General features: G+C 30.5%; 1 protein-coding gene across 1 annotated transcript in view; it reads left to right on the forward strand.

The window, feature by feature from the left end:
- The window catches only part of Dh31-R (Diuretic hormone 31 Receptor), a gene marked incomplete at its 3' end in the record, with an annotated part of 103,664 nt that extends 90,494 nt beyond the window's left edge, over positions 1-13,170 (forward strand). The window contains exon 9 of the mRNA XM_088273090.1: positions 13,129-13,170. Coding sequence (XP_088129216.1) covers positions 13,129-13,170 — 42 coding nt within the window. The remainder of the gene's footprint in view (positions 1-13,128) is intronic.
- Positions 13,171-16,892: the final 3,722 nt, after the last annotated feature.

Below are 16,892 nucleotides of genomic sequence, written 5' to 3' on the forward strand. Positions count from 1 at the left end.
TTTCTCGATAACAATAACAAATTATCCGTGCGCGTTCTGGAGCGTGATGGCTCCCGCGTCTTTAGCTTTACATGTTACAGACTTTGCTTCATAAAACCGATTCGTTTAAAAAAAATTAACTGTCTCATTCATACTCAAACGACGTCTACTAAAACTTGGCTGAGTTGTTCGTATGATGTCACATTTACTGGAGCAGTTAACAGTTCCGCCAACACAAACAAAAAGGCGGGAATGGCGGCCATAATGCTTTATGAGAATGGGGAACAGCGATGCAAAAATGTATTCAAATACGTGTTATTTATATTATGCATAAGAGCCATAATTGCATGTTTTGTATTTTTCATTCACTGTTTTGGCATTAAGGCTAAGAACTCAAACGTTCAAACGTTCAAAATTCAGAACGCGAACGGTCACGCCAGGGATCTACGAGTTTCCGTACACAATTGTTTTTTGGAATGCATATTAGAAATTAGTTTTTTTTTTTGAATACATATTAAAAAAAGTTAATTGACTGCTTACCCCTTTCAATAACTCTTTTCCTTTCAATACCATATATTTATTTCGGAAAAAAAAACTTGTTTTTTTTTCTTCTTCTAAATGTAGGATTTAGGGTTTTTACGGAGTGTGTGGAAGTTTTTGGTGAGAGTATTTGAATGTTTTTGATGTTTTTGAATTAAAATAAACCCTGATGATGACTTATGAGAATGAGTGTGTGTTATAGACAAGGTAACAATTTAACCGGTAGGTTAAATTGTATTAATAAAAAAAGTGGTGAAAACAAAGTTAATAAATTTTATTAAGTTTATAAAATGTGCCACAAAGTATCTGCGGAAAACATTCAATAAATATTTATTTGTTATTTTATTTTGTAAAGTTGTGCTATTTATTTATCAGTTATTGATTGGGCAGTCGAATAATAGAATGATTTAAATATAAAAAATAAACACTTGGGTAATACCACATTACAGTTTACTAATGTGAACACGACTAGTTTCGAAAACTACAGATGTTTTCATCAACAGGTGAAAATACAAACTAGAAAAATAGACGAATCATTATTAGATTTAAGTTTTGTACTGAAATTTATTTGTGGAACGACAACTGTGCATATAGATTTTTCCACTTTGATTTTGTTTGATTAGTGATCGAGTTTTTTCGTTACCGATATCATCCGACTAGTAGGAGGCTAGACGAAATTTTTCATATATACACGATTTATTTTTATTTTGAAATAGGTTAGAAATTCGACTGCCGAATTAAATAATCAAAGACTGGATAATGTGAGGGTTATATGTAGAGCATAATTGCGTAATACTCTAATTTTCTATTGCTTGCACATTTGGAGATTGATTTAATACACATGTGTTGTGGAAAAGGTATAATAAAATCGTCGCATGTTCCTCATCGCACAAACGACACAACTTGGAAAATTCTGTACTTTATGAGTTCAGTAGCTAATGAGAACAATGACAAATAATTCTATGTTAATTTATGCGGTCAGAATTGAATAAAACATCAAGAAATAATACTTAGCTAGAACAAACTTCAAGAAGTTAAATTAGGCTGAAGTAAAGTAAAGTTTTCATTTTGTTTTTGCTAAGTGAAATCTAGAAAGTTTGACATTAATGATTTTGTCAAATTATATACGTTCTGACATTGTACGAGTAAAACACATTATATATGTAAGTCTGAGAGATTAAATGGTTAAGGAAGAAGCTGGAACCACAAGAAAAGTAAAGTAAAAGTAAGAGATTACAACATTTTTTGTGTGTCTAATACAAAAATTTGAGTTGTGTGGTTGTTAATCATGGGTAGAATTGGTAAATATTACACATGTCGTTCACTCCTTTCAACAACGGCATTTTTCAAAAACCGTCAATTGTCAAGTTTTCGGAATGCTCAGAAAATGTACTATATCTCAGCAAAAGCGGCATATTTTTAGCTTAATATTTACCCGCTAAAGGGGAGAAAGTGTTGTTTTTGCATTTTGAAGAAAAGTTATTGTAAAATTATTTTTTTAATTATACTTAATATTTTTCAAATGGAGAAAAAACATTCAGGTTTTACCTAAAAAGATTTTATGGATAATGCTAATCTAAGTATTGCCTTCTTTCCATTTGACCATCTACCATACATCGTTTTGTCGCATATTCGTATGAGAGAACGTATATTTTACCGGCATTCATATTTGAGTGTCGGGTTGTGGTACCGTGGTAAGTGTCACGGACTCTTAAATCAGAGTTTCTCGGTTCGAACCCACTCTACCACAATTTGATACCTATTTCTAATAATGAGACGCTTAGGCTCACAGAAATAGTATGAAATTGAAATATTTATGCAAATAATAAAAACACAAATATTTTTATTTAAAAGAATTTCTTTATCTTACCAAATCCGATCCAAAGTATCCAACATATCCATCCCCAAAGATAACAAATCCCCAAAGATAACAGATCCCCAAAGATAACAAAGATAACAGATCCCCAAAGATAAGGAAAAAAGTACCAAAAATAAATGTGTTTGAAATTGTCACAAAGTATTAACAAAAATCAGTCAATAAAACATAAATACCTACATCTTAAAAATAATACAGTATGGAAATTCAATACTGGTCAGAATGGTGAACGTTGAATACAAGTGTTTTAAGCGATAACTTTAGCCAGCCAAATGCAAAGCCTTCTATCATTTTTAGTACACAAACGATCGATGCCTCATCTAAATTTGAGACACCTTTAATATATATCAATATCACCGTATCTAAAGGTTTAATAACGCTTTTCGCAAGTTCAATGTTTGATGTCGGTAATTGTGTTTGAAAGGCCGAATTTTCGACAAAGGCGGCATTTTCTGTTCGCCCGAGGGCGGCACAATGTCTAGGGCGGCTACATGTCTAGGGACGTCCCTGCCTTTGTCTGAAAAAAGCGAACAGAGCTCAAACAAAATCGATGTTTAGACCACGATATTATATTTTCTTTTGTGCAACCAGGTAGGCCATAGGGCACCACATGGATCCATCACGATGATAGCATGACCTTGACTATATGAAAGGAGAAAAATCAGTTCTGAACTCCATGTTCATAGAAAATAATAACAAATTTGGATAATTTCAATAGCACCATTTTCGTAATATTCTACCTCAAGGGCGCTTGACTGTGATCGAATTGGGGAAAAGGACTATGGAAATAATTTGGAAAAGAAATGCGTTTTTGTGGTATTTTTATGTTTGAATTGTCATGTTATTCCACAACGTTACTGTCAAATCAATAAATATCACAAATATGACACTCTCCTTATCATGCACTGTTAATTTTACGCAATACCATTCAAAAACACTACTTCGTGACTACTTACTAAAGGAATGGTTATTCCGAAGTAGTCATGAAGTAGTGTTTTTAAGAGGTATTCAACAAAATGAACGATGAATGATAAGAAGAGTGTTCTATTACTATACCACAAACATAACGATGCTTTGACAAACAAAAAAACAAAACATATAAATATGCTTTTTCAAAAATAGGCAATGAGGCAAAATTGATGAAATCATTAAAACATCACACATTATCAGTAAAATGTCTATAGGCTTAAATATCAGTTACAATTTTTCACTACGTAATTTCTAAAAGTTTACGTTACTGTGGACAGAAAGCTTAAAGCTTCTGTGTCAAATCCGGCAATTTAGACGAAAGCTTTCAATGGTCAACAAAATACGCAGGAATTCATCATTCAAAAAGCTTCATTTTAAACTCAAACGTATTTCCCTAAAATCGGTGTACGTTTTATCCCTGTATTCGGATAGACACACCTTGAGCTGTGTACTCGACAAAGCGATAATGAAATGTAGATTTTAATTAAAATGGATGGCATCCTTTAGTGGCGGTGAGAATGAGGAAAGTGGTGTAAGCTTGGTTTGATTAAATTGATGTTTGCACCTCATTTCATCTGGTCAACACCGAGTAATCGGTGGGTTGTGTGCGGAGGTAGGTGCTCACCATACTGGACAGCAAACCAGGGTGACAAAACTCACTCGTTTCAATTATTTTTTTAAAAGTAATATTTTGAGTGTGTCTAAATTTTTGCTCATTTTCAAATACCGTATCCAATATTATTTTTTGATATCTCATCAAAGATGAAGAAGAATACAAAAGTCTAGGCATTTACGGGGCTAACGACCGTCATAGGCTTGTTTAAGTGATCACTTTACACACGTGTAACATTCACCAATTCTACCCATTATTGACAACCACACTACTCAAATTCTTGTATTCTATATGTATGAACCAATTTAGAAACCTTGTTCTTGAATCACTAGAACTTCACGGGAGACATCTATTGGCGAGATGTACTTAATCTTAGATGAGATCTCAAAAAAAATGAAAATAACTCCTGTAATTGGAGATAATCCAGATTTTGTGAACAAGTATTTGGACACACTCAGAATGTTGTAAACCTTATACGATATTTAAAGCATCAAAACAAACTTCTTTAATATTAAGTTTCACTTGAAAAATTTTAATATTTCATAAAATCTATTGTGACACGTGTTTCGATGCATTCCACATCATTTTCAAACCTAAGTCTAAATTCACCCTTCTCCCATTTCTTACTTCGACGTTCCAAGGACATAATTCTAAAATTTTGACATAGCTTTAACTATCATTATATAGTTAATTAGCTTTGTTTTCACGACTTTTTTTTATTCACACAATTCAACCTACCGGTTTCACCAATACATTGTCATCGTTAGGGTTCATTTTAAATCAAAAACATTAAAATACTTTCACCTAAAACTTCCACACACTCCATAAAAATCCTATTAAGGTTGAATTGCATCAATAAATAAAGTGGTGAAAACAAAGTTAATTAATTTTATAAAGATATAATTAAATGTGCCACAAATTATCTGCGGAAAACATTCAAGAAGAAAAATAGCTTTAATTATGTTAAAATTAGAGTTATGAGACGTTGAAGGATAAAAAGGAGATACCAGCCGTTTTTTATTGTTTAATTATTTATTTATATCAGTGGGAATATAGACAAAAAAGGGGAGGCTTTAGTCATTGTCATATTGTCAATTGTTGGTTTGTTTTTGTGAATTTTTATTGTTTCAAAAGTTTTTTAACCCATTCGGTCCTACTCGTGAGTGCAATTACTTTTATGTTTAAAGTTTCTATAATTTCATGTTATTCATAAGTGAAAATTCTAGACAAAAACACTCGCGAACGTTCTGTTCTCCCGTTCATATTTGCTAAATATACATTCCTAGTCATTCTTTCGTTTTTACATTACCTTAACTTTTATAGAAAATCATTTACCTGCTCCAAAATCTATCCATTTACCAATATTTCACACTCAGATCTACATTCATCTCTTTCAAAAACCATAATTTTGGATTCGCTAACATTCATCAATAAATCACTTTCCTAGCACACATTATACACTTTTGTCAATAACGCCTGCAGGTCTTCTCTGCTATCGGCATGAAGAACAGCATCGTCAGCATACAAAAGGCAACAGACAGTCAAATCATTCATTCTAGCTCCAAAGTTTAAATCTTTCAGGTATGCCAAATACTTGAAAGCGGTCAGGTTAGGAGTCGAAACAATCGGCGGGTATGTATGAGGAGATGCATGAACGTGGAAGAGGCGAAGAATGTTTGCAAAGACAGAATGGTGTGGCGCTCTATTCTCTCTGCCTACCCCTACGGGTAAGCGGTGTGATGGTTAGTTACTTAGTCAGTTTTACCTTTTATTCTCTTTAATAACTAACTAAATTTAAACAAAATGTCATAAGTCTATCTTTATTTTTACTATCCATAAAGCAAAAGAATATTCTAGAATCTTAATTAACTTTACAATATAACTCTTCCTTCAATATTCTCCTCTTTTCTTTTAAAAACAATGGTTACTTCCAGGGCTTATTTCCCTAACTATGGATTATGATTTCCTTTTAAAAATCTAAGGTCAGCCAAAAAAATCATTTAACCCGTTTTCAATACCCTTAACAAAGTCGAACAAGAGACCTTAATTAGAATCTGATTATATCAAATTTATGGATATATTTTTCCTCTATTTTTGTCGAAATATTGGATAAATTTTCGGTGCGTAATATTATATCCATCAGTCTATATTTTTGGGACAGGTGATATCATTAAACCATTATTTCAAATTTTATATCTGTATTTATTTAACAAGTATCGCTTTCAGTGTTGAGATAAAATTAGACTACCATTTTCGAAAAAAAAGAGTCGCAAAATTGTAAAATGTATAAGGGTTTGAAAATGTATTATAAGATGCCTGAATGTATGAAGAATGAAAAGAGTCTTTTTCTTCTTCTGTTCTGAAAAATCAGAACGTCTCCCCATTTTAGTGAAAAACCCTTGATGGCAGTACGGCTGTCCAAACTCAAAACACAATAAGGGACATTTTTTTGAAGTACGGTTTTGGACTTAGTAGATTCTACTTAGTCAAAAATGCAAAAAAAGTACTAAAAAAACTGTCTCTCACTGTGTTTTAAGTTTGGACAGCCGAGTAGTTGAAATCACTTTAAAACAGGTCGTAAACCCTTTGAATACTAAATTTTCCGTTTTCTTCTGAATTCACGCTGAGATATCAATACAAAAATATTTAATTAAAATATGTAGTTATTGGTTTGAATAAATTAACATTCATGCAGGTTATGTGAATGAAAGGATAAATATAAAATCCATCCATGATAATTACATAGATAACAAATTTAAAATCCATTTTGTGAATGGAATGATAAATCTTAAATCAATGCGAGATATGTAAATAGAAATTTTAAAATTAATATTCATATGAGATATGCGAATAGAATGATAAATTTAAAATCCACGCGAGATTCGCGAATGGAATGATAAATATAAAACCCACACAAGATTTGTGAATGGAATGACATATTTAAAATCCACGTGAGATTTGTGAATGGAATGATAAATTTTAAATCCATGCAAGATATGTGAATGGAATTATAAATTGAATTTACAATATTATCCTAAAAATAACTAAAAATTACAGAGGATAAATAATATATATTTAAAATCAGGTTTATATTGAATGTATATTTTAATTTAGAATGATAAATTAGGAATCGATACAAGATACGTAAATGGAATGATTAATTTAAATTCCGTGCTAAATATTTGAATGAAATTATAAATTGAGAATAAAATATAATTTAAAAATAACTAAAAATTAATAATAATAATAATAAAACCCTTATCCGCACCCCAATGGTGCATAGGGCACTGCGTCATATCAACGCAGTGTTATCTTGATCGTTTACATGTGAAGGAAAGGTGATCAGCCCTCCGCTTCAGGTACCAGTCCAGGGTAATATTGAATAAATATTACAGTGAAAAAAATCACTTATATTTATTTAACCCCCCCTTGGGAATCGAACCCGGGACCCCCAGAACGGTAGCCGAGAGTGCTGACCATTGCACTACGGAGGCAAAGAAAATTAGATTAAAATTTGATTAAAATTTTGATTAGAAAAGATTAATTAAAATATATATATTTAAATTAAGATTAATATTCAATATATATTTAAATTTAGAATTTTAATCAAAATTGAAATACATATATTCAAAATCTAAATTTAAATTTGGAATAAATAGATTACCCCAAGGTGACTGTCGAATCAATTAATGGAATTAGGATGTACATTTCAAATCCATGCAAGATATGTGAAAGGAATAATAAATTCATAATCTATGCAAGATATGTGAAAGGAATAATAAATTCAAAATCCATGCAAGATATGTGAATGGAATGATACATTTCAAATCCAATATCATTTCCAAAAATAACTGAAAGTAACAGAAGACAGACCGAGGTAACATTTCTTTATAAAACCTCCGTCATGTGTTGAAAGACGTCGCTCATATTATTATCATACTTAAATGTAATAAATTTTCATTTTGAAAATAATCTTCCTGAAGCGTGGCGCCATCTGTGACGCGTGTGGAAACTTATTACAAGATATAAGAATGAAAAACGGAGAAATGTAATTTCCTGTCATTTAATAAAGTCTAGTAAAAAATAAAGCCACCTCAGTTTGTCCACCTCCGTGGTGTACTGGTTAGCGTGTTTAGCTACCGTGCTGGAGGTCCCGGGTTCGATTCCCAGGGGGGGGATGAAAATAAATATTAGAGATTTTACACTGTAATATTTATTTTATATTACCCTTGAATGGTCCCTGAATCGCAGGAATGATCGCCTTGCCTTCATGTTAGTAATGATCACGATAAATCTGCGTCAATACGATGCGGTGCCCTATGCACCATTAGGTGCGGATAAAGGTAAGAGGATTAGCAAAAATAGTAAATAGTGCAATAATAAAAATAAATACATCGTCTGAGAGATTGTTTTATTGTTCTTTCTTCTCTCATTCACATGCCCAAACCATTTCAACACACCTTTCTTAATTTTATCGATAATGCTTATTCTTTCCAAATTAAACCATTCGAATATCTATCATACATTGTTTTTCCGCACATTCATCTTAGAGACTGCATTCAGTCTACTTTCATCCTTATTTTGTCATGCTTCACTTCCAAACACATGAGTTGGAACCAGTACTCCATAGTGCACCCTGCCAGTTTAAAACCGTCGTTTGAAAAAACTTGACATGATTAAGTAATTTAAATACTTGGACAGGAACCGGAATAATCGGCGGGTATGTGTAAGGAGTGTGAAAGAGGCGAATATTGTTTGCAAAGACAGATTGATGTAGCGTTCTATTCTCTTTGCATACTAATAAGGATGTCAACAGACTCGTGAACATTTGCGGTACTTTACAAAATCTTCACAAATAATTTAGATAACCATTTTTTCAACATTTTAAAACCTGAATATTTTCCAAGGGCTTAAAATTTCCAATTCTACTTTAAAATAAATCGCCTAGTATAATTAAAAATCAATTAAAAGGATCACTCAAAATTGAATCATTCCAATCGCAGTATCATATTTATCAATTATGGTGGAAATTAATATCCTTATTCACCTTAAAATTGGGGCAAATTTACAAGGGTTGAAAATGCTAAAATGTTTCTTACTCGAGTTTATGAAACAGGTTGTCTTCAAATTCAAGAGTAAACATTTTTATTTAAAAATAAAAGTTTAGCTGGAGACTTCAAACTTTTAAGCACTTAGAGTAATTTACTTTTAAAGATATTTTGAAAGCTAAGAACATGTTTTAAAATGAACTAAGTTCATCCAAAAAGATTGATAACAAGTTAAAAATTAAATAATTTTTATGTTTTTTGCTAAAAAAAATAGCTTTTTTTTGTACACATAATGAAATTTATAAAACACAAATTTTATTTTTCACGAATTTATTTTTGGTACTGTTATTCTAATAGGTTTCGACAAATGCCTTATCTTTTTCGGGGACGGATGATTAATTAAAAATAGAGAAATTTTAATAGTTAGGTGAGTAAGTAGAATAAAAGAGTAGTTCATTAACAAAGGCTTGAGATGAGAGGGGTTGGAGGTATTTGAATAGTTGAAATAAAATAAAAATTTGTGTTGGTAGTATATATGTTGATTATATAAATATATATATATATATATATATATATATATATATATATATATATATATATATATATATATATATATATATATATATATATATATATATATATATATATATATATATATATATATATATATATATATATATATATATATATATATATATATATATATATATATATATATATATATATATATATATATATATATATATATATATATATATATATATGTATATATATATATATATATATATATATATATATATATATATATATATATATATATATATAAATATATATATATATATATATATATATATATATGTATATATATATATGTATATATATATTTATATATATATATATATATATATATATATATATATATATATATATATATATATATATATATATATATATATATATATATATATATATATATATATATATATATATATATTTATATACATATATATAAGGTAGGCAAATGATATTTTTAACTTTTTATATAATATCCAAAAAAAGTAAAATAAGTTCATGAAATGAACGGTAATTGAAACAACAGAACACCGAGGAAAATTGTTATTATCAAGTATTTTATACTTGTAGATGGAATATTTCTAAAATTATTTTATTTCACGCGTTTCTATCTTATGCATTTTGCATTAGTGTCTAGACTTTATAAATAGTGGTGTTATGAAATAGTGTTAATTACCATGAAAATTTTCATAAAAAATATTTTTAATATCTATAACATTTACTTTTCGTTTGTCATTTATCTTTTCTTACAAAAAAAAATGTAGTTTTAGTATATATTTGACCGCTAATCGAATTTTTAGTCAACCGGTGTTAAAACGTTTTTCTTAAAAAAAGTAGCAACATTGAATAAAGATGTATACATCCTTCAAGATTTTTAAAGAAAACCAAAGTAATAAAAGTGATAACGATGATATTAAAATATTCTTATGATCCTCAATTATTAGTTTTCAGCATGAATATTTTACTTAAATCGTGAATATCATTCAAATCAATACTCAAAGTTAGAGGACACGAAGTTATTCCTGTATATAAACAAAAAACTGTTTGATCGTAAGCGAGTCGCAAAGTACTTGGAGAGTTTTGGGTCTAAATTTACAAAAGACAACTCTGCCAATGAAAGAAAAACTTTGATTTCCGGAATATTCGTTTTTGGTATTTTCCCGCCGAACGTGGAACGGCATAGCAGTAAATTGTCTTCAGCGAAAAACTGCTTTCCATTTTAACAGCCATATAAAATTTCATATGTGTACAATCCCTCCAAGGAGTAATATCAAACAAATGGCAGAAGCATTCGAAATCTACATATTAAACGCTGACTGCCAACTCCAGTCCCAGTGTGTCTATTACGAAGAAAAAACAAGAAGTCGCATTTGTTGAAGCAATAAGTTTAATGTTTCCGCTAGGCGGTCTGGAATTCAAATAGAAATTTTCTTCGAGGATGAGAAGTAAGAAAAACGGCTCGGGATCTTTTCATGGACCCCTGATAAGGATTCTTAAAAAATCATTATTGGCTTTACTAGATTTTATGATTTTTTAAATTTAAGTTACCACTATTTAATACCACTATTTCTTAAAATTTATTGTGTTTTAATGCACAGTTTTTGAAAATGCAGCGGAATGCATCAAAATACGTGTCGTAATTTATGAAATACTGGTCTCTTAATAAATAATGATTTTAAAAAATATTTATTTTAAGATATATTGGTATTTACTGAGTAAAACTTAAATTTAAAATGAAAAGAATTTACCTAAAGTGACTGCTGAATCAATTAATAAAATCGAATTTTATTATGTGTATAAAAGAAGAAAAAAGTTTATTGTCGTTGTTTTATTATATAAAATGTATCTTCACCAAGAAATATCAGTGCAAAACTTAAAAATGAATTATATCACATAATTTATTGATTTGGCATTAACTTTGAGGAATAACGTGGTGATTAAATATAAAAAATAGCACACTTGCTTAACGTATTAGATATGTATCATTACTTTAAGTTATAACTTTGAGTTTATTAATGCGAATACAACAAGTTTCAAGAACTACAGATTCTCTCGACAACAGTTTGTGTCTTTACATGTTGATGAGAACATCTCTTGCACTATATTTAACTGGAATAATTTCAAGTACTCGTATCATAATTATTTTACCAACGCTGATTTTCTATTAAGAACGGAGTTAATGATTCAATACGAACTGGCTTATTTCGTGAAAAATATTACAACAATATTTTGTGTGGGCCCAAAATTATATTTTAAAATTTTAGGGAATTCAGGTGTTTAAATTTAGTAATATGGGAAATAGAGTATAAACAAGATTACAACTAAGATTCACTAGTTAAACTTTAGTAAGTGATCAGTTTATGCGTGCCATTCTCTTCGTGATCGACTTGTTTAAGTTATTAGAATGCACTATGTAACATTCACCGTTCTCTCAATGACTGACTAGTAAAAGGATTATTTTAAGCACTGCGTAACATTCACCATTCTCTCCATGATTGACCAGTATAAAAATCATTTTATGCACTGTGCAACATTCACTTTTTTCTCAATAATGGACTGGTAAAAATATCATTTTATGCACCTTGTAAGATTTACCATTGTAATAATCATTTTACGCATTGTGTAATATTCACCGTTCTCTTTGTGATAGACTAGTTAAAATTACACTGTATCCTCAACATACAACATTTACAATGCTAACCATGATTTATGAACACATTCCACAAAATTTGATGATTTACAAAAACACTTTACAATTTTAGAAAAAAAGGTATTGGCATCTTTTTGTTGAAAATTGGATTGAATGTTTTTAATTAATATTTAACCGAATATCTTATTCCAATAACACCATTGTTATGCGTGTGAATTGGAAGTGCATATTGGATTAATTGTCGATAGGGTGAATACAAAGTACTCTACGCACATGGGACTTGCGAAATGTTGCGAAAAACAATGTATTGTTCAACAGTTCATGCCTAGATGCCCAGCAACCCTTGACGTCGAGTAACCAGCTCATCGAAAGGGTCTAGAGTTTCAAGTACTTGGGAGTGTACATAACTGAAAATGGCAGCCTTCAAAGGAACTAGGAGTACGCTTAGGACTCGCAGGGTCCGCATTTAACAGTATGAAGGCTGTCTGGAGATCGGATCTATACTCGGTGAAGACCAAATGCCGCCTATATATATACAATGCCTGCATTGCTCCTATTCTCTTATACGGCTGTGACACATGGCACCTTACAAGGGCCCAGAGCGGCCATTTTGAAAGTAGGTTTAATATATAATATAATAAAATATATTGGATTGTTACAAAATTAGATGATTATGAAGCTGTAATTTTTTGTAACGTCTACATTAATGAACACATTAAGTTGTAGAGCTTGCTTCGTGGCCATTAAAGGTGTGCGTTACAACAACTTGTCATGTTTTATTACCTGTAAATATGGCGCCATCTGGTGTCACAGCGTCAAAATTTATTTCTTATGGAATAAAACATATAAACGTGTACTTAAATTTAATGTTTTGTTTCAGGGTATCTGCGTCGCTACCCTGTACTGCTTCTGTAACGGAGAGGTAAGAAAAAACTTTTTATTACGCTATTTATTACGTTGCATACCCTCTTAAAGAATTCGATTGGAAAAAGAAGATATCGTATTTCTAAATCCATTTAATATGGCTAAAAAATAATATTTTCATTTCATTTAAAACATTGCTACATGTAGACTGAGAAAACCTTGGCATGACCAGGTATGTCAAATACTTGAAAGTGGTCGTCAGGTTGCCGGGTATGTATGAGGAGTTGCGTGAATGTGGAAGAGGCGAATAAAAATTTTGCAAAGACAGAGTGGTGTGGCGTTCTATTCTCTCTGTCTATTCCTACGGGGAAGCGGCGTGATAGTTAGTTGATTAGTTAGCCACATGTAAAAATGTTTCAACTTAACATGCGATATGAAGTAGGGCCATTTTTAGGCATTTTTTTATGTGTATGCAAAAAAGCATAAAAACACAAAATGGATTTTCTACTTTGACCCCTATCCATACCTAGATATTGCATAGGGAACTGCATCAGATCTACAGGAAATTTTTTCACCTGTTTTTGGTTTGAAAATGCCACAATTATATGGAAAGAATTATTATCGATAAAATTAAGAAATGTGCTTTGAGATGACATGTAAACGAATGTGTGAAGTAAGAACGGTTAAGCAAATTTATGTTGTTGTTGTTATGAATTACACGCACAGAAAGATCGAAGAAAACTTGACTTGATCAAGTATATCAAATACTTGAAAGCGATCAAGTCGAAAGTCGGAATAATCAGCGGGTTTATATGAGAAAATACATCAATGTGTGTTTTTAGATAATTCTATTAGACCTGTTGTAATTTATTATGAACTCTATAAAATTAAATAACTCTGTTTTTGTAAATTCTAAAACATTAAAATACTCATATTTAATAAACCCTGATGATGACAAGATTCTTGTCAAAACCGGTAGGTCAAAGTGTACTTATAATAAAAAAGTGGTTAAAACAAAGTTGTTTCATTTTATAAAGTTTATAAAATGTGCCACAAAGTATCAGTGAAAAACATTCAAGAAATAATTTCTTATTATTTATTCCTTTCACATGCTTGTTCTTATTTCATAGATTAAAAAGTATGGCTGATTACGGCATCATCAGTTGAGAGGTGTGGTATGAAATATTGCAAAACGAGAAGAAAGCATTGCTGGAAAACAAAAAAAACGTATTTCATGGCGAAATATAAAAAAAAACTACTTTCTCAAAAATGGTCCACTTTCGAAAATTAGCTCTAGTCAAATTGATTTTTTTATGCGAAGGATCATAAAACAAAAGCCTTGAATCCTTAAATCCTTTCTGAACATCCCTGAAGGCTTTGTTTTACATCTCAAGGCACTCAAAAACTACTGCGTTGTGATCTTAATACTGCCGTAAAATATCCATTGCTGTAAAGTTCACGTCACAGTCAAACTGAAAGCTTTTTTCACAGTTAAATTAATATTATGTCAATCATCCTTCAAGGAACAAAACCCGACATCAATTATTTTGATACTAACGAAAAAATTTTAACAAAATATATAATTATTACTTTGTCGAAAATTATTCGTTTACTTTACGTCGCTTACCGTAAAGAAAAGGGATAAGAGGCCACCGCACTTTGTCATTGCAAACATTCTTCGACTTATCCACTTTCATAGATCTCCCCATACATGTTTGTAATACATTAATATATAAAATATATAAAAAAGACTATTATACCATTAATTATATAAAACATTAAACTATGAGTGTAAGTCCCTCTCCAAGCACAAGAGCTCAGTCTCTTTTTTGGAGAGGCACAGCGAATCTAAAGCTTAAAGTTTTCCATATGTATAAATGTTAAGAAAATGTCTTATGTTGTACTTTACATTAGATTAAATATAATAACAGTACATTAAATAAATAAATAAAATAAAATAGTCCTTTTTTATTACAAACATGCAACAGAGGACTTAAATTTGATTACTTAGAAATATTGGAAATTAAAAAAGAAATTAAAAATAATTTACTACTAATAAATACACATGTAAACGATTTTTCTAAGAGTCCATTATTAAATATGTTTCAAATCACTGAACATCTCTGATCCTTTTTGGCTATAACTGCTAATCAACACAAATAATAAAGCCACTTGAGATCTACCCAAGCTCTTTTGCCTAACTAATTTTGCTAAGCAGATAGTGTTTTAGTTTTAATCAGTCTTGAAAAAGAAGCGGTTAGCTTTGAAACCGGTAGACATTATAATTAAGTTATAATAAAATATTTGTAATGATTTTAAAACTAAGTTATATTTTAATTATAAAATGGAAAATCATAAAGTTATTGATTCAAATATAAAGTATAATTAATATTTAAATTAAATGTCGTTTTACAATCAGGTACAACTTAATGATACTACCTTTTCCTTGAAATAAGATATCAGAATCAAATCGACTGCGTAAGGAATCTCCAGCCTTTAACTCGTGAAATATCTGCGAGGAAATTCACTTTATTTTATCTCCACGGATCGGCGTATGAAATATTCATGAAAAAAATTCGGAAGCTTAATTATAGGCGAGCTTTTTCAGGTCTTCTGGGGAGGATTGATTGATTGTTAGGGAGAGAGTATGAATTTTATAAGGCTGTATATATTCTTTCATGTTTTTCAGCCGCCTTATTAGATTTTCCATTAGTGTCAATTACGGTCGCTTTTCTCCAAAATCAGATTTATTTCCCAAGCATTTAGTTGCCTGAAGGGCTATATTTTCTCTGCAATATAGATTTGGCAATTTTCTTTGAGTGTTTCCCGTATCGTTTTTGAGTCACACAAAAATGCAGACAAAATGTTTTTAAATGATATTTATTTTTGTGTTTTTTCTTTTCTGTTTTCGCCTTATGCCTGAGGGTGTCTAATTTCCCTTCTCTTATAACTTTATTTCCTCCGTCGGGATTGTAAACCCTAATTTACCAAATGTAATTCGATCAATATAAGAACGTTAAATGGTCTGTGTATGATTTCCTGGTATATTTTAAATTATTTCTAAAATTACAATACTTCATTTCACCTTTGCCCTCTATGTGGAACATACGGAGTCCACAATCTGGCTTCAGACTCTTCTATCAGCTGCCAACTCCTTTGCATCTAAGTCAAGTCTGCGTACCGAAATTCAGACGAGAACTGCTGACAATTTGTCAGCAGTGTTTAAAATTTTACGTGATTTTACGCATGATAAAATCTTTATTATATAACCTGTCAAAGATGAAGGCAATGAAATTGTAAAATTAATGTTTTTTTTTTTTTATATTTACAAATTTTTGTTTAATATTTTTGTGATTATTGTCCGTTTCCGTAGTGTAGTGGTAAGCGCGCTAGACTAGGCATGCTGATGGTCTTAGGTTTGATTCCCAGAAGGATAAACATAAATATAAGTTTTTTTTTTCCATGATTATTTATTTCAATATCATTAATATTAACTATACTAGTTAGCGCGGGGTGACATTTCAATCGTATATTTTAGGATCGAGATTGAACTGCTTATATACGATGCTGTGCCCTATGCATCATATTCAGATAGCAGTTCACAGATTTTTAAGTGCAATTTTTGGTAAAAGAAAAAAAAAACAAATAACCCCGCTTTACCGCAGGGGTAGGCATAGAAAGTAGAACGCCTCACCGTTCTGTCTTTGCAAAACAATTTTCGCATTTTCCACATCCATGCATCTCCTCTTACAAACCCGCCGATTATTGACCTGACCACTT

The sequence above is a fragment of the Brachycentrus maculatus genome, unplaced genomic scaffold, assembly GCF_059751285.1.
Source record: "Brachycentrus maculatus isolate JH-2025_06_01 unplaced genomic scaffold, ASM5975128v1 h1tg000547l, whole genome shotgun sequence".
NCBI classification, from domain to species: Eukaryota; Metazoa; Arthropoda; class Insecta; order Trichoptera; family Brachycentridae; genus Brachycentrus; species Brachycentrus maculatus.